This window comes from Sus scrofa, chromosome 7 (genome assembly GCF_054392235.1).
Source record: "Sus scrofa isolate SSC_HxYL_T2T_F1_AM1 chromosome 7, Sscrofa_HxYL_maternal_Yorkshire_Landrace_v2.0, whole genome shotgun sequence".
In the NCBI taxonomy this organism is placed as follows: domain Eukaryota; kingdom Metazoa; phylum Chordata; class Mammalia; order Artiodactyla; family Suidae; genus Sus; species Sus scrofa.
This window is the reverse complement of record NC_139389.1, coordinates 40,137,392-40,158,951: the sequence shown is the minus strand read 5'-3', so window position 1 is coordinate 40,158,951 and position 21,560 is coordinate 40,137,392. Positions and strand designations below refer to the sequence as shown.

General features: G+C 53.5%; 1 protein-coding gene and 1 long non-coding RNA gene across 12 annotated transcripts in view; one reads left to right on the top strand and one right to left on the bottom strand.

Moving 5' to 3' along the window:
- The window catches only part of ARMC12 (armadillo repeat containing 12), a 24,368-nt gene extending 16,267 nt beyond the window's left edge, over positions 1 to 8,101 (bottom strand). The window contains exon 1 of one of the 3 annotated variants that reach the window (XM_084967939.1): positions 7,586 to 8,101. In XM_084967939.1, the coding sequence (XP_084824065.1) occupies positions 7,586 to 7,898 (313 nt within the window). In that variant the 5' untranslated portion in view covers positions 7,899 to 8,101. Of the gene's footprint in view, positions 1 to 3,451; positions 3,578 to 4,220; positions 4,343 to 7,585 lie in introns of those variants that run through there. The other 2 variants (XM_021098632.2, XM_084967940.1) reach the window with 2 other exon arrangements.
- Positions 3,473 to 21,560, top strand: LOC100521322 (uncharacterized). Of its 9 annotated transcripts, XR_014810050.1 has the most exons (5): positions 3,473 to 3,685; positions 13,287 to 13,417; positions 14,101 to 14,305; positions 18,361 to 18,561; positions 21,362 to 21,560. It is a non-coding gene; the product is annotated as an uncharacterized LOC100521322 (long non-coding RNA). The 9 variants fall into 9 exon arrangements; XR_014810045.1 differs by lacking the exon at positions 13,287 to 13,417; XR_014810051.1 differs by lacking the exon at positions 18,361 to 18,561.

Below are 21,560 nucleotides of genomic sequence, written 5' to 3'. Positions count from 1 at the left end.
TAAACCATGATGTCTCTGTTGCTGTCTCCAGACTCTTCCGTCTCAAGGCTGGGCAACCGCAAGGCTATTAGGAGTGCTGAGTGCAGCCCAACAATTGGCAAGCCAGCCAGGAGGCCAAAGAAACTCCAAAGAGGTCAGAAAGTAAGGATGGGGAACAGAAGGTTGCAGGGTTGACCCTGAGGTGGCCGTCCACTAGCATGTGGGCCCTGTGGCAGCTGACTACCATGAGAGATGTCTTTCTCTTCCATTACACTGATTCTCTTCCACTCTTATCCTCAGAGTCTCCTTCCAGTTTATAAGTAGCAGCCCTAGGAGTTCCTGTCGTGGCTCAGTGGTTAAAGAACCCGACTAAGCACCCATGAGGACTCAGGTTCGATCCCTGGCCTCGATCAGTGGGTTAAGGATCCAGCATTGCTGTGGGCTGTGGCATAGGCCAGTGGCTACAGCTCTGATTGGACCCCTAGCCTGAGAACCTCCATATGCTGTGGGTGCGGCCCTACAAAGCAAAAAACTAAAAAGTAAAAAAATAAAAGTAGCAGCCCTATTCTTGTGGCTCATCTAACTGCACAAGGATGGCCGGTGAATACAGACAAAAACACAAGGACCTAGATTATCTACAAAAGACAAGCACACCCCTAACTTCTCACCCCAAACAAGTATAGACACAGGTTTTAGGGGATATTAATGCAAGTACAGGTTTGCCAACTGGATGTGGCCAGTTAACTGGAAGGGTTTGAATGGGGCGTATGGCAACAACAAAATAAGAGCAATGCTGGGCTTCTGGTCCCAGCTATGGAAGGGGGCAGGGCAATGATATATAGCGTGATGAACAACAGCTATATGCAGTCCAAAATGTGTTACAATAGACGGAAGATATTACTACCCAAGTCACCTAACAATGCAACAAGAAAACAAACAAAAAAAAACACCCCACTATTTGAGGCCTAGAACAGCAGTGTGTGACATAAAGGAATCCAGTTGACCAGCCATGAAGTTCAAAAATGGGCCGATAAAAATGGCACACACACTGGCATTTCCACCCGCCTTATGACCCCACTGCTGCTGGGCTAATGGAAAGAATGAATGGGCTACTTAACAACTGAGATGGAAAGCTGCTCTCTCAACATGTGGACCAGTGGCAAACTCAAGCCCTACGAACTATAACAACATCCCAGGAGCAACTGTCCCAGTGCCTAGGCCATGTTAACCCAGAGGCAATTAGTCAACACAATCCAAGATCAACTGTTACCACCGAAGGACCATTGCCAACTCTTATAGATCCGGACAACAGTCTTCTTTTTTTCAGGGCCACACCCACAGCATATGCAAGTTACCAGGCTAGGGGTCGAATTAGAGCTGCAGCTGCCAGCCTATGCCACAGCCACAACAACGCAGGATCTGAGCCGCGTCTGTGACCTACACCACAGCTCACGGCAACGCTGGATCCTTAACCCACTGAGCAAGGCCAGGGATCGAACCCACAACCTCATGGTTCCTCATCGGATTCGTTTCTGCTGTGCCACGGCAGGAACTCCCAGGACAATAACTCCTGCCCTCACCACAGGATTTACGCCTAGGGGAACACATTATAAAACAGCCTTGGGACTGGCAGGTAAGTCCCAGGTGGTTCAAGGAACAGGATTGGAAAGGGATTTACAGACTTCACCTGTTTTATACCTGCCTCACCTGAGGACTACTAAAGTAATTAACCCAGCTCCCAACTGAAGAAAGGCATCATTACATTAACCCTGTGTCTGTTGTGCCACCATGAATGTCTCTGTTGCCGTCCCTGGGCTCTTTCTTCCATCTCAAGGTTGGGCAACTACAAGGCTTACAGGCCACGGACTCCCTGCAGCAAAGGATGCCAGAACCCCCCGAGGCCTCCCCACTGCCCCACAATCACCTATCCAGCTCTAGGAACTTCAGGTAGGAGATGGCTGCCTGATGGGACTATTTTAGATTCTGAGGCCACCACGGTAGATCTAAGGATGGGTCCTTCAGCCCAAAGTTCCTGTCCTTCTCTAAGCGGGGACCTGGCATGACTGGCCTCACCAGTCTGCCAGTCCGTGGAGTTGATCCTGCAACCCTCCCACTCTAAGCAAATGCAGTATTTACTGCTCTTTAAAGATCTCCCAAGAAGGAGAGTTCTTTTTTGGCTCTAACCTGACTCCTTCCTGCTACACCTAAGCCCATTTCTTTTGGTTCTGCCCTCAAATGATTCTGAAGGATCAGAAGCAGAGGAATCACCAGTATGACATTTTTGCTAGTCCACAGCACGATGATAAAAAAAAAAAAAAAAAAAAAATACTGTGTATTTGTTGGGGGGAAAATCAATGACTGTCCTTGCTTGGGATTAACGGCTTCTGATTCAGACGATGTCTGTTTTATTTTGAGGAGAATTAGCATGTGCTTGCTTTTGTGAAATGATGGTGGTAATAAATGATAATGGACATTCTTAGGGAGCCATAAATTAAGGCTGCAACTCTTTGTAAGAACTTGGTTTTTGTTTTTGTTTTGTCAAATCCAAACCTTCGAAATATTGGCTAGAGAGAAGTCTGAGATTCCATATACATACAGTGAACCCCAAGTTTTTACCTGTCCTCCCCAAGACAAAAGGACACAGGCTGCCCTACACACACCTCTCTGCCACGTGTACCAGGTTTCTAGCTTTTAGGCTGATGTTCCTATCATGTTAGGTGAAGGTTTATTTAGTGAATGAGAGTGTGGGTTCAACCCAGACTGCCAGGGTTCAAAACCAGCTCAGCCACTGACTTACCTCTGTGCCTCATTTTCCCTACCTGTAAAATAGGAATAATAACCACCTACTTCTTGGAGTTGAGAGGTTAAGTGCTTGGAACAGTGCCCAGCACACACAGCTCACCCAATGTGACTGTTATAACTACTATTTCAAGCAGGTTTCCCCTGGGCAAAAATGTTGGGTGTGGGAAGGCAGTGGGCACAGATGGTGGGGCTCTGTGAGCCCCTAAAGGTACATTATTCAGCCCCTTCCATTCAATCACTACCCCTGCCACCCTGGCTAATTAATCTCAACTCCTGTAGCCCATTTAATTGCTTCGAAAAAGTCTGGAACCCTCTTTGAAACCCCCCCTCCCCCCCCCCCCCCGGCACACACATCAAATACCTACACCAGGAGCCCATTCCCCTGAGCTGCTTTATTCCTCCTGTGAAAGCCTAAGACCATCTCCTCAATCTATCAGGACTCTGATAATGGGCGTTTCAGTCTAGTTAGAGTAGCTAACCGTGCAAGCAGGCTACCACGGAGTGTGACCCCGGAGGGGCCCCGCGCCTGCGGGCACTAGAAACTAAGGGAAAATTAGCCTACTCTCTACTCCAAGGAAAAAAGCCCGCTGGAGTACGATGGGCTTGGATTTGGGCGAACTCCATAATCTGAGTCTCAGCTTCCTCCTCCGGAAAACGGGTCTATTAATACCTGCCTACCACCCGGAAGTGCGCGGTCCGAACTTAGTGAGAGAATGTGCGCTGTGACTCTCGGTGACCAGGGGACGCTGCACACGTGCGAGCCGCCCCAGCAGAAAGCCAGAAAGCGGAGAGATGAAAGTCTGGCGGGGCAGCCGGTGCCTGACGTGGATCCCACACGCTCCGAGACAGTGTCTTCCTCAGCTCGTGCTTACCCCGGGCCAGGGCCAAATTCGGGAGCCTCTCGGTAGGTAGCTCGTTACTCCGGTGAAAGGGTGGGGACCGGGAGAAACGCTGCGTAAGCCCGGGGAGTGAAGGAGGCGACGCCCCCACAAGTGGAGGACCTAGTGCTGGGCGGAGGCCGCGGCTTTCCCCGCCCCGGGCCTCCCCCCATCTTGCCCTCCCTCCCCGGACTAACCACCCCCCCCCCCCCCCGCGCATCCGGCAGCGGGCACAGGATGTTCTTTCGCTCCGGTCCCCCCCCCCCCGCCCCCGCTCTCACTTTCCCTTCGCTCCCATCCCCCACTCCCGCCGCGTCGGGCGCCGGCACCTTGTTTAACTCCTTCTCCCCCGCGCTCCGCGGCGCGGGGCGCGCCCAGGGGTCCCACCCTTCCCGCCCACACCTCCGACGCGGAGCACGCCTGAGGGCTGCCGGGGAAGAAACGGGCCTGGGCTGGGCGCTGGGCCTCAGTTCTTGGGATCCACTGGCCCATCTTGGATGAAGGGGTGAAGAGGGATCCTGGGGACTGAGGTCGTCTTTCTTCGGACCCCCGCCATCTCACCGGTGCCGGGCGGACTGGAGGGGTTGGGTGCCGGCAATCGGGTAATCTGGGTGCCCAAGGCAGGCGGCCAGGGAGCGGAGTTAGCTCCAAGTCCGGCGTGGGGCAGCACCATCGAGGACTCCAACCTCAGCCTCATCCGAGTTTGGCCTCATCCGAGGTTGGGATAAGAAGGGGCCTGGGTCTCCGGGAGAGGATGGCAAGAGGTCACGCCCCTTGCATATACGTCACTTGTTTCCAAGACAACCAGGGGCGGGGAAGAGGGCTAGGGAAGGAGGCTGCTGGAGACACTGGGACCCGGGTGGGGGTGGGAAGGCGGCGTGGGCAGCTTTTTCATTCTTTGCTTCTTCACTCGCTGGTGCTCTGAGAAACTGAAGGAAGGGCAGGTTCTGTTCGTTTCTTCACTCGACAGACTTTCCCTGAATTTAACTACGCTTGGCGCCATGTGTAGGCACTGGGTTTCGGCGGCGTTGGATCTGAACCCTGCCCTCACCAGTTATTGTGAGTTAGGGTAGGGTGGCCTTGCGTCCCGGGTTACGTCTGTGAAACCAGTGTAATTGTTAACAGTGTCCCGTTACTGGCTTGGAAGCATCCCAGTACGGAGGGAAAGGTAGTCAAAGAAGCTTGTCCCCCAATTCAAGGACGGCTCCCACATGGCAGAGAAGACGAACTACTGTCTGCTCATTATGCAATGGACACTTCGTAGTCTCTGTAATCTTTGCCCCTCATTCTGCAAGGAAAGTAGCTCTAGCATCTTTTACAGATGAAGAAACTGGCTCAGAAAGGTTAAGACACTCACCCAAGGCCAAACAGCTAAGTATTGGAGCCAGGATCCAGACCCAAATCTCTGTGGCTTCCAAAATCCAAGTGCCCTATCTCAGGCTGCCCTCTCGAAATAAATAGATGATGTTAAATAAATAAATAAATAACACGGTCCCTGCCATGAAGAAGCTTCTAATCTTTGGAGTTGAAAAGACTACAGGATATTAAGAAGCAATAAAATATAGATAAGACTGAAGGCAGCTCATAAGGCGCAGAGGGAAGTTGATGACAAAATGATCAAAGTGGGGTGGAGATTATCAGAGCCTTTAAGCTGGGTTATGAGGTGGTGATGGGGCCAGGAGCACTGGGGTGTGTGTGTGTGTGATGCGGTGCCAAGAAAGAGCACAATCAGGGGGCATCAATGAGGGGCCCAGAGCTAGGCAGGCTGGAATCTCCGATGGCAAGGTCCCTCTGCAAACCCAAAGCCACTGGTTGTACGCCCTCTCTATTCTGCCTTCCACCCTCCTTGATGGATTGTCTGTTTCTTGCTGGCGCAAAGGCTCCCGGCAGGCAGCTACACTCATTCTCCTCTGCACTCAAGGTCTTTGCAGTTGGTATTTGGCACAACCCCGGAGGTTAATTTGGATGTCTGCTTCTCTCTTCACCACCCCTCTCGGAAGATTCTGGGAACTTAAAAAAAACTGTGGCTCCTCAAAACAACAGGGCCTGCGTGAACATCGAGAAGCCAATAAGCTTAATAGGAATGGGGAGCCCAAGCCAGGAGGATGAGAAAGGGGTGCACCCGAATGGTGTGCTCACGTGAGCAACGTTCGCTGCCCTCCTCCTACACACCAGGTCCCGTGCGGGACTCTGTAGTCTGCGTACCTCATGAATGAGTCTGGGTCCCTTCATAGGGAACATATGAGTTAGCAGTGGATGTACCCAGTGTGCTTGGCTGAAGAGTCTGCAGTTGATAACATACACAATAAACAGTGTTTGAGAAAGATTATTCCAGCAGGGTGTGTAGGAGGAAGGAAGAACCTGGGTCAGAAAGGACAGTGTGGCAGCAACTGTGGAAATTTGGGCCAAAGATGGCATCTGTGAGGTTGGTGAGGAAAGTAACAATGTATCTTGCAATAAAAGCAAGAAAAGGAAGAATCTGGTAATAGGTCAGACCTAGGATAGTGAAGGAGGGAAAAGAGTTATGAATGAATCCGCCTTCATGGGGAGTTTGGGGAGGGGGAGGGTCACGGTGGGAAAGGGGGGAGGAGCTGGTATGAGGGATTTGAAGGTGAGGTTAGTCACTTCCAGGCCATGTGAGGGCAGGTGTCCTGTAGGCGACTGGCCTTGGACAGAAGGAAGTCCTAAAGGGCAGTGGGCTGCCTTGTGAGAGTGACCCTCTTACTGTGGGTGTGCAAACAGCTTCAGAACCATCACTGCCCTGGGATAGATACGGTGGCCAGATGTTACACACCAGGTAGAAGGCTGGTGTCGGCGACAGTGAATGTACCTCCTCACTAAGGGATTTGGTGAACGTTGGCTGGGTGAGCACGTGTGTGGGAAGTATGCCTGTATATGTGGGAAGACGGTTGGCACCCACCTCCTCAACTTTGGCTCCAGAGGGTGCCAGAGATGCCCGGGAGGGGGGCTGAGGCCCAAGTGAGGCACTTCAGCAGCCTGGGATCCTTCCCCCAGCCCCACCTTGGAAGGCCCTGGAGCCCAGGGCTGTGTTGACTGCCAGGGCCTTTCCTGCCTGCCCTGGCACACTCCCAGCACAGCGTGTCCCCTGGGGCACCTTGCAGACACTCCAGGAGGCTGGGGCATGGGACAGGTCCCCACCCCCTAGGAAGAGTCCTGCTCTGGACTGACATCTGAGCTCCCCGTCCTGGGACTGTCATCCATCCACACCAGACCACAGGGGACAGCAGACCCAGAGGAGGAAGGAGAAGCTTTGTGGCTGGGTGGCAGAATTCGTAGGTCTTTGTTGTGGCTTTGGGTGGGAGGGTGGGTAAGGCAGAAAAGCAGGGTCTCAGGCTTCAAAGCACCTCCCCACCTGCCTCTCCTTCCCTCTGAGGAAATCTTCAGGGGCCTAGTGGTTTTGAGGGGAGGGGACAGGAAGAGACTTTGAACTCTGGGTCAGCTGGGAGCAGAGATGGGGAAGATCTTGCTCTAAATCCCATTTCTCCCAACATCTTCCTCTGCTCCCCACTGCCCTAAAACAAATTTCTGCCTCCACCCAAGAGTTACATCCCCCACACCCAGACCTGCAGGGACCTCCCAGAGTGGTGGGGGGGATGGGACAGCATGGACCCGGCAGCTGCATGGCAGGCCACACCTGCAGGTGGGTTGGGGAGCGTGACCCTCCCACGTGGGCAGAGCCTGCTCCACTCTGGCGGGGCGCTCCGAGCCACGTTCATGGAAGGGCGAGAAGGCAGAGGGATGCGCAAAGCGGCCACGTGGAGGTCCCGAGCGACACACTGGGCGGGAGCTGGGGAGCAGGGCCCGTGTGCTCGCCCCTCCCGCTCGAGGGAGCCTCAGAGAGTCGGGTCGTCGCTGACCGCAGGCTGCAAGAGCGGTTGATCTGGTGAGCGAGCACACCCACTTACCCAGCTGCTGAGTCAGGCTGTTCTCGCTCCCCGCTCGCCCGCCCGCTCGGGACATTGTGTTCCAGCGCGCTGGCACCGGGCCCAGGCGCTCACACCAGCCTCCTCGCCCTGTTTGTGCTCGCGGCTTGCGCTCGGCGCGCAGCCTCCCCGTCGCCGCCGCAGCCTCCGAACGCGTTCTTGGGTCTGGCCAGGCGCGGCCCAGGGACGGCCGGTGCTGGGGCCTGGTGCATAACCCCGGGGACGTGCAGCCCGGCCGGGCTGGCTCCCACAGCCCTGCCGGGTCACCGGCCTTAGCGCGCCCAGACCTGTCCATCCCCCACACGAGCCCTGGTTTGGAACCCCGGCGAGTCAGGGGCCCAGAGCAGCACAGTTGCGAAGGGGTAGGGGCAGGTGTGGGAGCTCCATGCAAGAGAAGGAGCCGTCCAGGCTGCAGCCAGCGCCCCACGAGCGCTGCATCTAGCAGTCTGGAGCCGAAGACCCGGGATGCAGTCACGTGATAACGGAAGCCCACTGGAGGGGGCCGATTCCAGCCATCTCCCAGAGGAGGCTCCCTGTTTCTCCAACCCCTTCCCTGATCAATCTTTTCTTCACACAAACCTGGAGACTCCAGGGATTCCCAGGCCCCGGCCAACCAAGCCCAGCCCTTTTGGACAGCTCTTTTGGATAGCGGGAACCCCCTGGCAGGAGGCCAGGAGGAGGAAGGGCCTGGACGCTGGAGGGTGGGAGTGGGCGGCAGGGTGGAGGAAGACAACCCCCAGCCGAAGCCTGATCACCTCCCTCTGTCCAACCCATCTGCACATTTATTCAGGGCCAGGTTTTGTTTGTTGTTTGTTTGTAGGGCTGCACCCACAGCATATGGAAGTTCCCAGGCTAGGGGTAGAATCGATCAGAGCTGTAGCGTCAGGCCTATGCCAAGACCTGGCAGGATCAGAGCTGTGTCTGAGACCTACACCACAGCTCAGGCCAATGCAGGATCCTTTAACCCACTGAGCGAGGTCAGGGATGGATCCCGTGTCTTCATGGATGCTAGTCGGTTTCCTTACCGCTGAGCCACAACTGGAACTCCAGGGCCACATTTTCTCACTTGCCCTTCTGCACAAAGACATCACTGAGCCCAGGTCTTGAAGATTCCACTGTCTCTAAACCAAGGAGGGGGACAAGGGACTTCCAAACTGAGCAACAGAAGCGTATGGAAGGCTCTGTTAGGGCCTGCAGAGCATGTCATTAAAAAAGTTTACAATACAATTCCTAAAGTCCTTCTATCTCCCTCCTTCCAACCGCCCAGGTTTAGCGTGCCATCTCCCATGCTGGTCCACGACTGCCCATCTTTCGAGCTCCAGCTCATAAAGCCTGCCTGGAATGATGCCAGCCAAATCTGATTCCTCCCCTGAAAGCCCAGCACGCTCAGTCTGTACCTTTCTCACGGCGCAGCGTGTGGCCCGTCTCATATTCTAGCGATCTGTTTACTAATCCTGTTCTTCTAACCAGATTAGAAAGTCCTTGAGGCAGAAACAAAGTTTGTTTCTTTGCGGCCTCCCCCCATGGCTTGAGCTCATCCCCCACAGGCCCAGCTTGGCACTGGGAGTGGATGTTCAATAAATGTTGGGTTTATTTCCTGCCCTTGGGCACTTTGCAGACCAGTTGAAGAGACAAACATGTGGCATGCGAGGTTAAATAGTAACCCAAGCCGGCAGGTGGTGAGTACCAAACGTGTAAGAGCTATAGGGACTGGGTGGGGAGGGGGTGGTGATATGGGAGAAAGATCCCAGGAGGTTCTAGGCCTGAGCTGTGTGTGTAAAGGAAAGAGAAGGCGTGGAGGTGACTCAGTCTAGTTGACATCACCGCAAACTGGCCTCCGTGCTAACTAGGCACGTCACAGGCACTATCTCTGATATTTAAGGAGGAGGGTAAGTTTGGGAGGAGTGGAGGGAACCGTACCCAAGTCAGACCTGCCCAGAGCTAACCAGAGCGTAGACGCAGCCTTGGATCTGGGCTCCCCACCCTCACTCCTGGGCACGGCCTGTTCCCTGGCCTGCCACTCCTGCGTACTACACCCAGGAGAGCTGCCCAGCGCTGCCCGGCTCTGGATGCACTCTGGTCCCACCCTGGTGAACAACTGGCTGTGTGACCTTGGGCAAGGCACTTCCTTCCCTGCACCTCCCGTTTCATCTCTGCCTCCACGGCAGCACTGATAGGCTGTGACTCTGTGAGTCCGTGTCCAAAGGATGCCTGCCACCTCCCCTGATGTCACCTGGGCCCCTGTGACGCTCCGCTCCCCCAGCCCCTCCCCCACTCATTGCTCCCTCCTGGGCTGGAGCTGCCTAGAGGAACACTGGGTACAGAGTGTGAGCGGGATAGTAGGTTTCCTGTGGTTGCAAAAGGAACAGCGGGACTTTCCCTGCTGTGGGAGAAGTGGGGGAGGAGCAGGCAGGGCCAACCTCGAAGGAGCCTCTGCCTGCTTCCCTCCCCTCAGTGCTCTCAGCTCTGAAAAAGACTGGTACAGTTTGTTACGCTGGGGCCGGAATGTACCGTGTGTTTCATATGGCCTCTGTCCAGTCCTACACTGGCTGCTTTATATTTATACTTCCTTCTTCAGCCGTGGCATCCTGCTGTCAGTCACCCCTGCTCTCTTGTGCCCCCCTCCCACCTGGGCCTCTCACCCACCACAGGTCAGTCCTTGGGTTCGAAACTCTTTGGGAGAGGTGAGGGTGGGGTGCAGAGAGAGCCCCAGAGGAGAGAAGTTGGACTCCGGAAGAGTGAAGGCTCCAGTCCCCCTTCTCTCTCCCATTCGCCAGCCAGAAACAGCCTCCAAGGCCATGGATGCTCCAAGTTGGGTCTGAAGGTTCTCTGGCCCTTTGACATGGGACCCCCTACTCCTCGCCACCCTTGTTTCCTGAGCACAGTATTCTTGAGCCCCGCTCGACGAGTAAGCTGAAGGCTCTGTTTCAATTGCCCCTCCACCCCCAAAGCTTGGCAAACCTGTTAATCCACGATCCGCCCCCACAGACACAGAGAACAAGGCAGCTGTGGGAGCTGGGGAGGGAGATCCCCCCCCCTCACATGTTCTAGTAGAAGGTGCAAAATGAAATTTGACCCTTAGTGACATCATGATTTTTGAGTTGTGACCAGTTTAATCCCAAAATTAATCCCAAAGTGGCTTTGATATTCAGAGATCAATACATTTCTGACCTGGCCTTCTTCCCCCAGGAGCACGTGATATTATTATGCTCAATAACAGCTAGTATCGATTGCCTCCTAGGACCAAGCCCTGGGCTCAGGGCTTCATGTGCATGAGCTCACTGACTCTTCCCGGCGACTCTAGGAGATGTTGTTAGCCCCCTTGCCAGTTAAGAAAACTGAGGCTCAGAGAAGTGACAGAGCCAGGCTTGGCATTTAGGTCTGTCTGACAGCAAAGCCAATACCTCTAAATGTGATTTAGATCATGCACCTAAATCACACACCCTCCATCTGTCAAGCCTCAGCGTCTCGTCCCTTCTTCCCTTCAAATGACTCTGGACCTCTGCCTCCTTAGAGCCCAGGCATGCCTTGAGGTCTAATATGACAGCTAGAAAACCATGTTCAGCCCATTTAACAGGCTGCAATGTGGAGGCCCCCGAGGCCACTTCTGCAGAGGGGAGGCCCAGTGGCTGTGAGCAGCCTCACCTGTCTCTTGGCCGGCAGGTATGCCTGTTGCTGCTCTCTCTCACCTGGGAATAAACTTTGCCATAGTGTACCCCTCTGGCACTGAACCTGGGCTCCAGGGCTCTGAACTCAGGTCTCTCTGTGGCACCTGGAAGCGGGGTGGCATGGCCTCTCTTAGGACCTATTCACAGTAGGGCTCTGGGAGAAATCACCACCACTATGTCAGTGCATGGACGGCCAGGGCGTATACATTTCACCTGTGTGAACTCACTTGGTGTGATTGTCATGTGCCTCTAAAGTAAGGAGAATAGCGCCCACTCTCCTGATGGGAAAACTGAGGCAAGAGCCACTAAGTGGCTCATCCAAGGGGAAGAAACTAGATTGGTGACTGTGATATGCAGGGTGCTTGGTTTCATCACACAGGGCCTCTCCTGAGCTAAGAGAGGAAAGAGTTTCCCAAGATGTCCCCAAAGCTGGTGACATGTGCCCTTTCATCCAGCCCTGTCACCCTGGGAAGGGCTGCAGCATGGCACTGCCCATACCACCCTTATCTACCCCCAGGCGCTGAAGCAAGGCACCAGACATCCTGTAGTTGGTCTGCCTGGCTGGCCTCTGGCTTCCTGTCCTCTGCGGCTCTCACGGGCACATTTTGTCCCCTCTGAGCCCAGTTCTTTCTTCCTCTTTTATCCTTGCTTCTCTCTTTTTCTCTCCTTGTTCACTGAGGGCCCTGCTTGTATACCTCCATCTATCCATGTTTGCTTTTTACCTTTGCTTTTTGTGTGTCCGTTCTCCTGGGAGGTTTCCTAAGGTCCCCTCTGCTTCTGCCCGCGGACACCGTCTTGTTTTCAGGGAATCATCTTCCATCCCTGCCCCCACCCCTACTCCCCACCTCACCCCCAACTTCTACTGGTGCCAGGTGGCTCCCGTTCACGTGTTCCGTGTGCACTTAATGGGTGCCTGCTGTGTGTCCCAGGAATTGTGTTAATACCTGGAAATCCAAAGTCCAAAAGCTGGGCTGAAGCATCGATTAAGTACCTACTGTGTGCATGAGCTGCTGTGCTTCTCAAAAAGTCGTCGTTCAAGAAAGCTTCCAAAGCTGGTCATTGTCCTCAAGAGACTGCTGGGCTACTTGGGAAGATGCACAAACACAGATCATGACAATGTCCTGGGAAGTTAGGGACTGGGTGTGGCTGGAGGGCTCAGGGGGGGCTCTTCCAAGGCCAGTCTTCGCATCTGAGAGGAGCTGGCCAGGCAGAGCAAGGCTGCAGAGCATGCCAGGCGGAAGGAACTGTGTATAAAGGCACAGAGGCGTGAAGCAGCCCTGGGTTCTCTGGTGGGCACTTTGAGTTATTTGGTCTGGCCTGGACTTGCAGTGCAGGTTGGGGAACCTCAGTAGATGTGGCCAGAGGCAGGCAGGCCCCGATGGCACAGAACCTCATGTTCCAGCAAAAGAGTTGACCTTTATCCTGGAGCAGCCAGAAATCCAAGCAGCCTGATGGCTCCCTACAGCCTAGGAGCCCTGGGGGCGGGGGCTGGGCCAGGCCCAAAACATTCTCTCGAGTCCCCATTAACCCACATTTATTGCCCTTTGGCTCAGCAAGGCCTGAGGGAGAGTCAGACACTTAAATATAATGCTGTTTCCAAAGCATAAGCATTCATTCATTCATAAATGCTTAGCAAGCTCTGATGTTCGCCAGGTGCTGCTCTGAGCACCAGGGATGGGTCATTGAACCTCACAGAGGTTCCAGCTCTCAAGAAACTACATCCTTGGCCATTGGGGAGAGAGGGTGGGCCAGGCCATAAACAAACAAACAAAACAAATAAAAAAGATAATTTCAGATTGTGCTAAGTGCAAAGAAAAATAAAACAGTGATGCAACTGCAAGAGATGGGATGGGCTGAGTAGTCAGTGAAGGCTGCCCTAAGGACATTTATGTTTGAGCTGAGACCTTGTTGACAAGAACAAACCCATGTGTGAACATCTGAGGACCTTGGCTTCTAGGCATAGGGAAAAACAGGTGTAAAGGCCCTGAGGCAGGACAAATCTTGGTGTTTTTCAGGTTTAGAAAAAATGCTGGAGAAGTCGCTGGCGGCCTAGTACGTTAAGGATCTGGTGGTGTCACTGCTGTGGCTTGGGTTGCTGCTATGGTGCTGGTTCAATCCCTGGCCCTGGAATTTCTGCATGCTACAGGTGTGGCCCCCAAAATGCTGGGTTCGAATTCATTATTCCCCAGCACTTCTATGCGAGGATTATTGTACCCATTTTGCAGAGGTGGAAACTGAGGCTCAGAATGGTTAAGTTCCTTGGCCCGTATCATAACTAGTAGTACAACTTTGGGCCCTAAGTCCGCTGCTCTTTTTCCTACCAAAGTATCCTATACAGCAAGCCTGTGTCCTAAATTATTTAGGAAGGTCCAGTTTTTCCAAAATTGTCTCATTGCTCTCTGGCCATTCAGCCTGGACCTGGACGTTCTCTGTGTCCCAGATCATGACTCCAAGCCCTGTCTCTGTCGTATTCACAGTGGCATCCCAGGATGAGTATTTCATCACCATAAGCCTCAGTTTCATCATCTGTAAACAGGGAGAATAATAATTCCAGTGTCATGGGCTTGCTGAGAGTATTCAATGAGGTAATCCGTGGAGGGTCAGTACAGTGCCTGGAACGGGGCACACATGCAGCAGCCCATGGTGGTTCTGCTGCAGCTGCAGAGTGGTCCTGCCACCAGGTGAGGCCTCTGAGGCTTGAGGCAGGCAGGGGAGCTGTGGGAGAAGAGAGCAGGAGTGTGAGGCCAGGAGGGCCCCTTCCCTTCACGCAGCCGCTGGCTTCTCGTGCTGGGATCCCACACTGACACGTCTTGTACTTCCCGTTTCCAGGGAAATTCCTTGCCACCGGACCGCACCCGCCCTTGAGGACCTCCCCGATGTCTTTGGGCAGAGAGGAAGCCAGACGGAGCTGGGGACTGTGAAGTGACAATCCTCAGCCCTGTGTGTGCCGGGAGCCCCCCGAGGGCTGCAGAGGAAGCCTGGTGTGGGCTTGCTGGGGACAGAGCTCTTCTCAGAGGAGGCGGGGACCCGTGGAGTACGTGACTCCTGCCCTTCCAGCCTGCACGCTCCAGTTAGCAGGACAGGGACCCCTCCCCACCCATCCCCAATCTTCACAGGCTTCCTGCTCTGCCGGGAGGCCCTGTCACCACGCTCACACGCGCGCGCACGCGCACACACACACACACACACACACACACACACACACTCACCCTTCCCTCCCAGGCACCCCTGAGAGGACCAGCTGCAGCTGGGGGTGGGGGTGGGGAGAGTGCTGCCAGGGTGCTCAGATCCAGCCTCTTTCTCCCACCGCTGCCTCCCCCCCAGCTGCTGAGCAGCTTCTAGGTTTAAAGCAAAACACCATGATTCCCGTCCTCTTCCTGCTGCTCCGCCGGCACAGTGCACAGGGGTTATTTTTAGCAGGGATGCAGGGAAGGCACATTGGTCCTGGACTTTCACTGGGGACATCTCGACCCCAGGCTAGACACGGCCTGGGGAGGCCGGCGCGGAAAACCCCCCTCCCAGAAAGGGGAAACGGGTGTGTTTTCTGTTCCTTCAAATCACCAGAACAGGAGTTGCAGAGTCAAGCTTGAGGTTACACTGATGGGAAGTTCTAGGCTCCAAAGTTCACAGGCTACCCTCTTCCCTGGTCTCTGTGTCCCCGTAAATCTGGGGAGCAGGAGGTGCCTGGAGTCGTGAGGCGCAGTGCGTGGGTATTGGGGTCCAAGGAGAGCTGATCGTTGACAGCCCTGTGGACCACACGCAGGCACCAGGCATTCTGGGTGGTATTTATGCCAGTACTTTATAATTCATTAAACTGACCGTGTCTGTTCTGTGTACTTCTGTGAATGTGTCTTTTATGCTGGCGGTGCTTTATTAAGGTATAATCTACGTACAGTAAAATGAATACATCTTAACTGTACAACGTGATGGATTTTGACAAATACACATACCCGTGTAGCCATCACCTAGATAAAAGCTTTGAATGTTTTTGGCACCCCTACATTCCCTCCTGCCCCCTCCCAGTCAGTCCACACTCCAGAAGTGACCAAGATCTGATTTCTTTTCCTGTCTTTTTTTTTTTTTTTTTTTTTTGCTTTTTAGGGCCATGCCCACGGCATACAGAAGTTCCCAAGCTAGCAGTTGAATCAGAGCTGCAGATGCCAGCCTACACCACAGCCACAGCAATGCCAGATCCAAGCTGCATCTGCAACCTGTGTCGCAGCTTGTGGCAAGGTCCGACCCTTAATCCGCTGAGCAAGCCCAGGGGTCAAATCCACATCGTCATGGATATTAGTTGGGTTCATAACCCGCTGAGCCACAATGGGAACTCCGCAAAATCTGATTTCTATCACCCATAGATTAGTTTTACACATGCATGCACATGTGTGTGTGTGTGTGTATTACAAAGTTAAAAAGAAATACAGCTGCTATCATAGAAGAAGGAAATGGGCAATAAAAAATTTAACGTGAAACAGAGCCTCAAAAAAAGAAGGATAATTGGAATTTGAAAAACCACCAGGGGGCTTGAGATCCTTCTCTGCAGGGAGCAGGGAGAGGCAGCGAGTGGGGAGGGGCCTCCCTGGGTGCCTCCTGAGTCCTGCTGACCCCACGTGCTGCTGGAGATCCAGGCCCTTCCTCCAGCCCCCTCACCTCAGCAGTTTCCAGCAAGGCCAAGGCTACAAGGAGGGGCACTCTGAAGAGCATCAGCCCAGAGACAGGGAGAAGCCAGGGCCTCTGTGCAGTTAGGTTATTCATCTCTCCTGCCTTCCCTTTCATGCTCTTTATGATTCTGGGCCTCCTTCACCCTAAGTCCTGCCTGGGGAGGGGAGAGACTGAGGCTGTCAGAGGAGGTGGAAGAAAAAGAGTTACAGAGTCCATCATTCCTTCTCTCCCTCATTTACAAATACTTATTTGGGGAGTTCCTGCTGTGGCTCAGCAGTAATGAACCCAACTAGAATCCATGAGGATGCAAGTTCAATCCCTGGCCTCACCGAGTGGGTTAAGGATCTGGCATTGCTGTGAGCTGTGGCGTAGGACACAGATGCAGCTTGGATCCTGCCTTGCTGTGGCTGTGGTATAGGCCGGCAGCTGCAGCTCTGATTCCACCCCTAGCCTGGGAACCTCCATATGTCGTGGGTGTAGCCCTAAAAAAATAGCAAACCCCATTTATTTGGGAGTTCCCTGGTGGCTCAGCCGGTTAATGATCCGGCATTGTCAATGCTCTGGCTCTGGTGGCTCTGGTTACTGCTATGGTCTGGGTTCAGTCCCTGGCCTGAGAACTTCTGCATGTCATGGCTGCAGCCAAAAAATAAAATAAGTAAAAGTTAACAACAACAACAACACTTATTTGGGAATTCCCTGGTGGCCTAATGGTTAAGGATCCAGTGTTGTCACTGCAGCAGCTCGGGTTGCTGCTGTGGTGCGAGTTCAGTCCCTAGCCTGGGAACTTCTATGTACCACAGGCACTGCCAAAATTAATTTGTTAATTAATAAAGAACACTTAATTGAACACCTACAGCGTGCTGTAGCTTCTGCTAGTGCTGGGGATAGGCGATGACGACTATAAATTTTAGCTCACTAGGGAGTCAAAGGTGAGGCAAGGCCTTATACCCCCTACATAATGGAGAGGCTCAGAGAGGTAAGGTGATTTGTTCAGTATCACACAGCTAGCTGCTGGCAGAGGGAGGCAGGGAGCGGGGACCCTTGCCTCAGCTTCCCTGGCTGGGGATGCGAAAGAAAGGAAGCCAAACCAGGCAGACTCGCCCACTGTCTCCTCGAAGGCTCTCTGGAGCAGCAGAAAGAGTGCTGACCTGGAAGTGGCTGGGTCCCAGAAGCACTTCCTTTTTCTGGGCCTCGGTTGAGAGGGAGGCAGCTGGAAGTTTCCTTTAGCTCTAACTCTCAGACCAACCGGGCCTTTTCCCGCCTCAGGTTTTCTCTTACTGGGGGCCCCCTTTCCCTCCTGCTTCCTTCCTCCGACAGCCTCCCTAATTCCAACGCTGCCCCTGAGGCCTCCATGGTCTCTGGGGGATCTGTTGAATGATGTCCCCTCGGTCTCCGCCACCAGAATAGAGGCTCCCTGACTTTGCACCCGTCCCATTCTAGGGCAGGGCCCCCCACGGGAGAGGTATCTGTTTTGTCAGCCACACTGGAGGAGTTGAAGTGAATTTTTGCTCCCATCCCACATTTGCCTCTGCCTCCTCTCAACCTGCAGAGTAAGAGCTCATCCTTCCTCAGGGCCGCCCAGAGATCAGGCCTTCCTGTTGGGCAGGCCAGCCAACCTGGGCATCAAAAGCTGGCCGCCTGGGGAGTTCCTGTTGTGGCTCAGCAGAAATGAATCTGACTAGTATCCATGAGGACACAGGTTCGATCCCTGGCCCCACCCAGTGGATAAAGGATCCGTCATTGCTGTGAACTGTGGTGTAGGCCAGTGGCTACAGCTCCAATTTGACCCCTAGTCTGGGAACCTCCATATGCCGTGGGTGTGGCCCTCAAAAGACCAAAAAAAAAAAAAAAGGTGGCTGCCCTGGGAGGTGAGCCCAGGAAGGATGAGAAGGACAGGCAGGCTCTCAGCCAGAATGCCGGCCGCCCCGCCTCACCTGTCCCAGCCTCATTCACAAACCCCTGGGCAGAAATCTTCTCGAACAGTAAACACAGGGCAGCTGCTCCCACAGCCACACCCAAACACGCCCACCCGCCTGCCCACAAACAGACCAGCAACTTTGTGAACACGCACCCCGCCTTCCTCCCCTGCCCCTCCCTCAGGCAGGCACTGCACACACAAACACGCTCGTTACAGGACTACACGTGGGCACACACAGGCAACACACACACATGGACACGAGTACATACACATGGGTGCCTCGTGGGCAGCAGTTGTGCCCTCATGCACCTGGGGGGCACACTTACACCCATGCATGCAGGCACGCCTGATTGCACACAAGGGTACACCTCAATACACACTCTTCACCGTCAGCTCTCAGGTCACACTTGGAATGAGGAGAGGGCTCTGTTGTTGGGGTCTCCCTGCCTCTGGATTTATATCAACCTGGAGTCTTGTCTTCTTGTTTGTTTGTTTTGGCCGTGCCTAAGGCATGCAGAAGTTCCTGGACCTGGGTTTGAAACCGCAGGACAGCAGCAACCTGAGCCACATCGGTGACAATGCTGGATCCTTAACCCACTGAGCTGCAAGAGAACTCCTGGCCTTTCATCTTAATTTTCCCTTCTGATGGCCCAATGGAAGGCAGAGAACGCCCCAGGAGCTTCGGGCTCCCTCCAAGGCTGCACCTGTTTGTATGTGTGTGTTGGGGGGGAACTGACAGGAATGGGGGCAGGGCAGAGGGTGGTGAGGGGACAAGGAGTCATTGTTTATGGGGCCAGTAAATGTGAGGGTGTTCTTTTGGCTTTCACTGTCACCTTCTTCATGCCAGTCCATCCTTTCTTGGGCCTCAGGCCCTGTAGGGGGGTAGCAAGGCTTTGAAGAGGGCTCAGTCCCAAGGTTGATATGGCTACTCTGGGGCTGACAGCCGGGTCCTAAGTAGGCTGGCCTCCTCAAATGGAGCAGGTGGGGGCTTCTCTTGGACTCATCCAGGGCAGCACAGCAGTGATGCAGAGAAAGGGAGGTTTTGTTTTGTTTTTGCTTTTTTAAGGGCCAAACCTGCAGCATATGGAGGTTCCCAGGCTGGGGGTCAAATCAGAGCTACAGCTGCCAGCCACAGCCACAGCCACGCCAGATCCGAGCTTCGTCTGCAACCTACACCACAGCTCACGGCAATGCCAGATCCCCCACCCTCTGAGTGAGGCCAGGGATCGAACCCGCCACCTCTTAGTTACTAGTTGGATTCATTTCCACTGTGCCAACGGGAACTCCCAGAGAAAAGGAGGTGGAATATGGTTGTGTTTGTGACATAGTTACTTGATCAAATGTTGGGCGGGGAGCGAGCTTGGATTCCATTAAACTCAATTTAGCTGCAGTCACTGAACACAGAGTATGTGCCTGGCGTGGTGTTGGGTGGGTGGGGAGGGTGAGGGGGCGGATACAGAAATGAGTAAGACACAGTAACTGTCTTCTAAGAGAGCGCGCGCGCACACAGCATGGTGAGTGGGGGCCCAGGAAATACCACACAGGCAGAACAACCCCTGGGAGTAGAACTTAAACACAATGTGTGCTCCACGCTGAAGCCATCACCTCTGCCCACCCATCCCCAGAGCATCGCAGACACCACCATTGCCCAATCCTCCTGCCATATTTCCTATTTTGATTCACTAAGGCCGCATAGTGGCCCAGGGCAGCACCTTGGCTCTGCCCTCTCCCACTGCATCCAATCAGCCCCTCATCCCCTGGGTTTTCTGTTCCCATCTCTCCCATCCACTCTCTCCGTTCAGGGCTCGCTGCCTAGGCATCGCTCACCACCTCCCTCCTGGACTTCTAGTGGGGGATGGGTCCCACCTCCAGGCCTACACCATCCTCCATACTGCCGCCCAAGCCATCTGCCTCCCACACACAGGTGCTCTGTGACTTCAAGCCCTTCGCTGGCCCGCCTCGCCACCAGAACAAAAGCCAAGATGCCTGACGTGGCATAGCTGTGCCCCTGTGCAAAGCACACGGCACCCCAGCACTTTGCAGCCTGCCCCCAACTGCACACTAGGTCCTGGCCTCTAGGTTCCCCCAGTGGGCTGTGCAACTGTACACCTCTGAGCCTCTGTATGTGCCGTTCCTGTTGCCTGGAATCCCCAGCCCCTCCTTGACCTAGCGAGCACTTTCTCACCTGTCCAGACTGAGGAGCTCCTTCTTAGTCTCTATGAGAAAGCATTCTAGGATTTCCCTGGAGGCTCATCAGGTTAAGGACCCAGCATTGTCACTGCTGTGCTTGGGTCACTGCTGCGGTGTGGGTTTGATCCTAGGAACTTCCATAAGCTATAGGCATGGCCAAAAAACAAAAAAAACCAAAAAACACGTTTTATAAGAGGGCTGGCAAAATGATTTAAAAGTCACTTGTCAGGAGTTCCCATTGTGTCTCAGCAGGTTATGAACCTGATTAGTATCCATGAGGATGCGGGTTTGATCTCTGTCCTCTTTCAGTGGATTAAGGAGCCAGTGTTGCCATGAGCTGTGGTGTAGGCTGGCAGCTGCAGCTCCGATTTGACCTCTTGTGTGGAAACTTCCATATGCCATGGGTGCGGCCCTAAAAGGAAAAAAAAAATTACGTATCTATATTTTACAGATATATGCAAAGGCTCATTTAACCCTCATAACAACCTTGATAGGTGCTGTCATTATCATCTCCAGTTTTATAGATGGGAAAATTGATACACAGATTTTTTTCTTTCTTTCTAGAGCCACAACTGCGACATACAGAAGTCCCAGGTCAAATTGGAGCTGCAGCTGCTGGCCTGCCCACAGCCACAGCCACGTGGGATCCAAGCTGCATCTGCAACCGACGCAGCAGCTTGTGGCAACACAGGATCCTTAGCCCACTGAGTGAAGTCAGGGATCGAAACCACATCCTCATGGATACTAGTCAGGTTCTTAATCTGCTGAGCCACAGCGGGAACTCTGAATTTAAGTGATTTATTTACCTAACATGACATGCCTAATAAGTGCTGGAGTGGAACTGACACACAGCCAGTGAGCTGCAGAGCCTACGCAGTTAAACCCTACACTTCACTGCCTCGCTCACATTTGTATTTGCCAACTTATGTAGCTTTTGAGTGATCGTAGTCAGTTAATGTCTGATGAATGAATGAATGAGTGACTCATTAACATTGAATGGAATGAAGACGCAGGGTAGGGCTTGTCTTCACTGATAAGATGAAGCTAAAGCTATTTTATTCTTGTAGAACAGAGACTACTTTAAAGAAAATAGGTTTTGGGAGTTCCTGTCGTGGCTCAGCAGAAATGAATCTGACTTGTATCCAGGAGGACTCAGGTTCGATCCCTGGCCCCACTCAGCAGGTTAAGGATCCGGCATTGCCACGAGCTGTGGTGGAGGTTGCAGAGTAAGATCTCATACATCAGGTTTTCACCTTATCTTCTTGCTTTTCATATAAAATTGACATGGGTCTCCAAGCCTAAATTTTTTTTGTTTTTCAGGTCAGTGAGAAGCAATGTCCTCAGGACCCTCTGATGACCTAATTACTGTGACCTGCTGGCCCCAGAGAGACAGACCCACCAAGAAGTGACGGAATGCAAAGGGAATTGTGGCTGATACTAAAAGAACATCCCTTCTCATCGCCCAGACGTGGGACAGAGTTTTCCCTACCAAGGATGTCAGTGGGGGCTTTCTAGAAAG